The sequence below is a fragment of the Octopus bimaculoides genome, chromosome 9, assembly GCF_001194135.2.
Source record: "Octopus bimaculoides isolate UCB-OBI-ISO-001 chromosome 9, ASM119413v2, whole genome shotgun sequence".
NCBI lineage: Eukaryota > Metazoa > Mollusca > Cephalopoda > Octopoda > Octopodidae > Octopus > Octopus bimaculoides.
This window is the reverse complement of record NC_068989.1, coordinates 69,110,998-69,112,419: the sequence shown is the minus strand read 5'-3', so window position 1 is coordinate 69,112,419 and position 1,422 is coordinate 69,110,998. Positions and strand designations below refer to the sequence as shown.

At 39.6% G+C, this 1,422-nt stretch overlaps 1 protein-coding gene across 1 annotated transcript in view; it reads left to right on the top strand.

Annotated features, from left to right (window-relative positions):
- Nucleotides 1-386: 386 nt before the first annotated feature.
- LOC106868047 (glyoxylate/hydroxypyruvate reductase A) overlaps nt 387-1,422 on the top strand; it is a 29,124-nt gene continuing 28,088 nt past the window's right edge. Inside the window, exon 1 of the mRNA XM_014913157.2 lies at nt 387-681. Coding sequence (XP_014768643.1) covers nt 561-681 — 121 coding nt within the window. The 5' untranslated portion in view covers nt 387-560. The remainder of the gene's footprint in view (nt 682-1,422) is intronic.

The following is a 1,422-nucleotide window of genomic DNA, read 5'->3' as shown; positions in this document are numbered from 1 at the left end:
GTGAGATTTGGCTGTTATTTCTAGCATGTAAATAGCCTGCTTGGTGGTGGTGGTGGTGGTGGGGGAATTGAAATTTTTCAAAAATTTTTTTTTCAGAATCGGAATCTCCATAGCCTAAAACGTGGGATTCCGTAAAAAAAATTAATAAATAAGGGGGGGAAAGGTTCAGATTACATATAGTCCATCTCTACCCTCGGCGGAATTTGAACCTAGAACGTACAGACGGACGAAATACCACTAAGCATTTTGCCCGGCGCGCTGATAATTCTGGCAGCTCGTCGCTTCCATAATAATAATAATAATAATAATCTGTAGATTTATAACACCCCCATGTCCATTACCCACACATGCACACACACTCATGGATACATGCCCTAGCGCGTACACACATACACACATCCATACACTTGCGCGCACAAGTCCACACACACTTTCATACATACACAGTCGCACATACACCGGTTTATTTGCGTGAAGAAGTAAAGGGAAGTTGCTCTGAGAACAGTTTCACATAACGTTTATGTTTTATAGAAGAGCCGTATCTTATTAGAGAAGTAAACATGTCTCGTGTTGCAGCTGTTCATATTCTTAGTGAATTTAAACATCTCCACAGTTTAGTGCAGAATGCTTTACCAAACATCAAAGTAATTGATGTTGAACCCCTTCTGACGTCTGATCCAGGTATTGTCGATAGTTTTCGCTCTTTTTCTTTTATTTTTTATAAAGTTAAACATTACATAGACAAAACGGTAAACTTGTTTTACTGTTAAGGGTACAGTCTATATACTAACTCCGTAAATATTTTATTCAGAAATATATTCTTGCTTTTTATTCCTTTTCTATTTTTATAGAAATAAAGAGCATCTACTGATTTTGAGTTGAAATAAGGAGGCTTTTCTCAGAAGTACCATCGACCTAACTGATATGTATTCAAATGTGGGATGAAATCGTATCGTAGAAGTTAATTATTAGCTATGTTATACGGTGGTGAATTAGTGGAACCGTTAAAACGTCGGGCAAAATACCTTGTATTTTTTTTCCGGCTTTTTTTAACCTTCTGAGTTCAAATCCTACCGAGGCCAAACTATCCCTTTCATCTTTTCAGGATGGAAAGCTACCTGCTTAAAAATCCTAATTTAGAAGCTCGCTGCGAGAGGGCGGTGAATTACGAGAATCGCTAGAACGTCAGTAGTGTTCCGACTCACTCTCTTTACTCTTTTACTTGTTTCAGTCATTTGACTGGCCATGCTGGAGCACTGCCTTTAGTCGAGCAAATCGACCCCAGGACTTATTCTTTGTAAGCCTAGTACCTATTCTGTCGGTTTCCTTTGCCAAACCGCTAAGTTACGGGGACGTAAACACACCAGCATCGGTTGTCAAGCGATGTTGGGGGGGGGGGACAAACACACACACACACACACA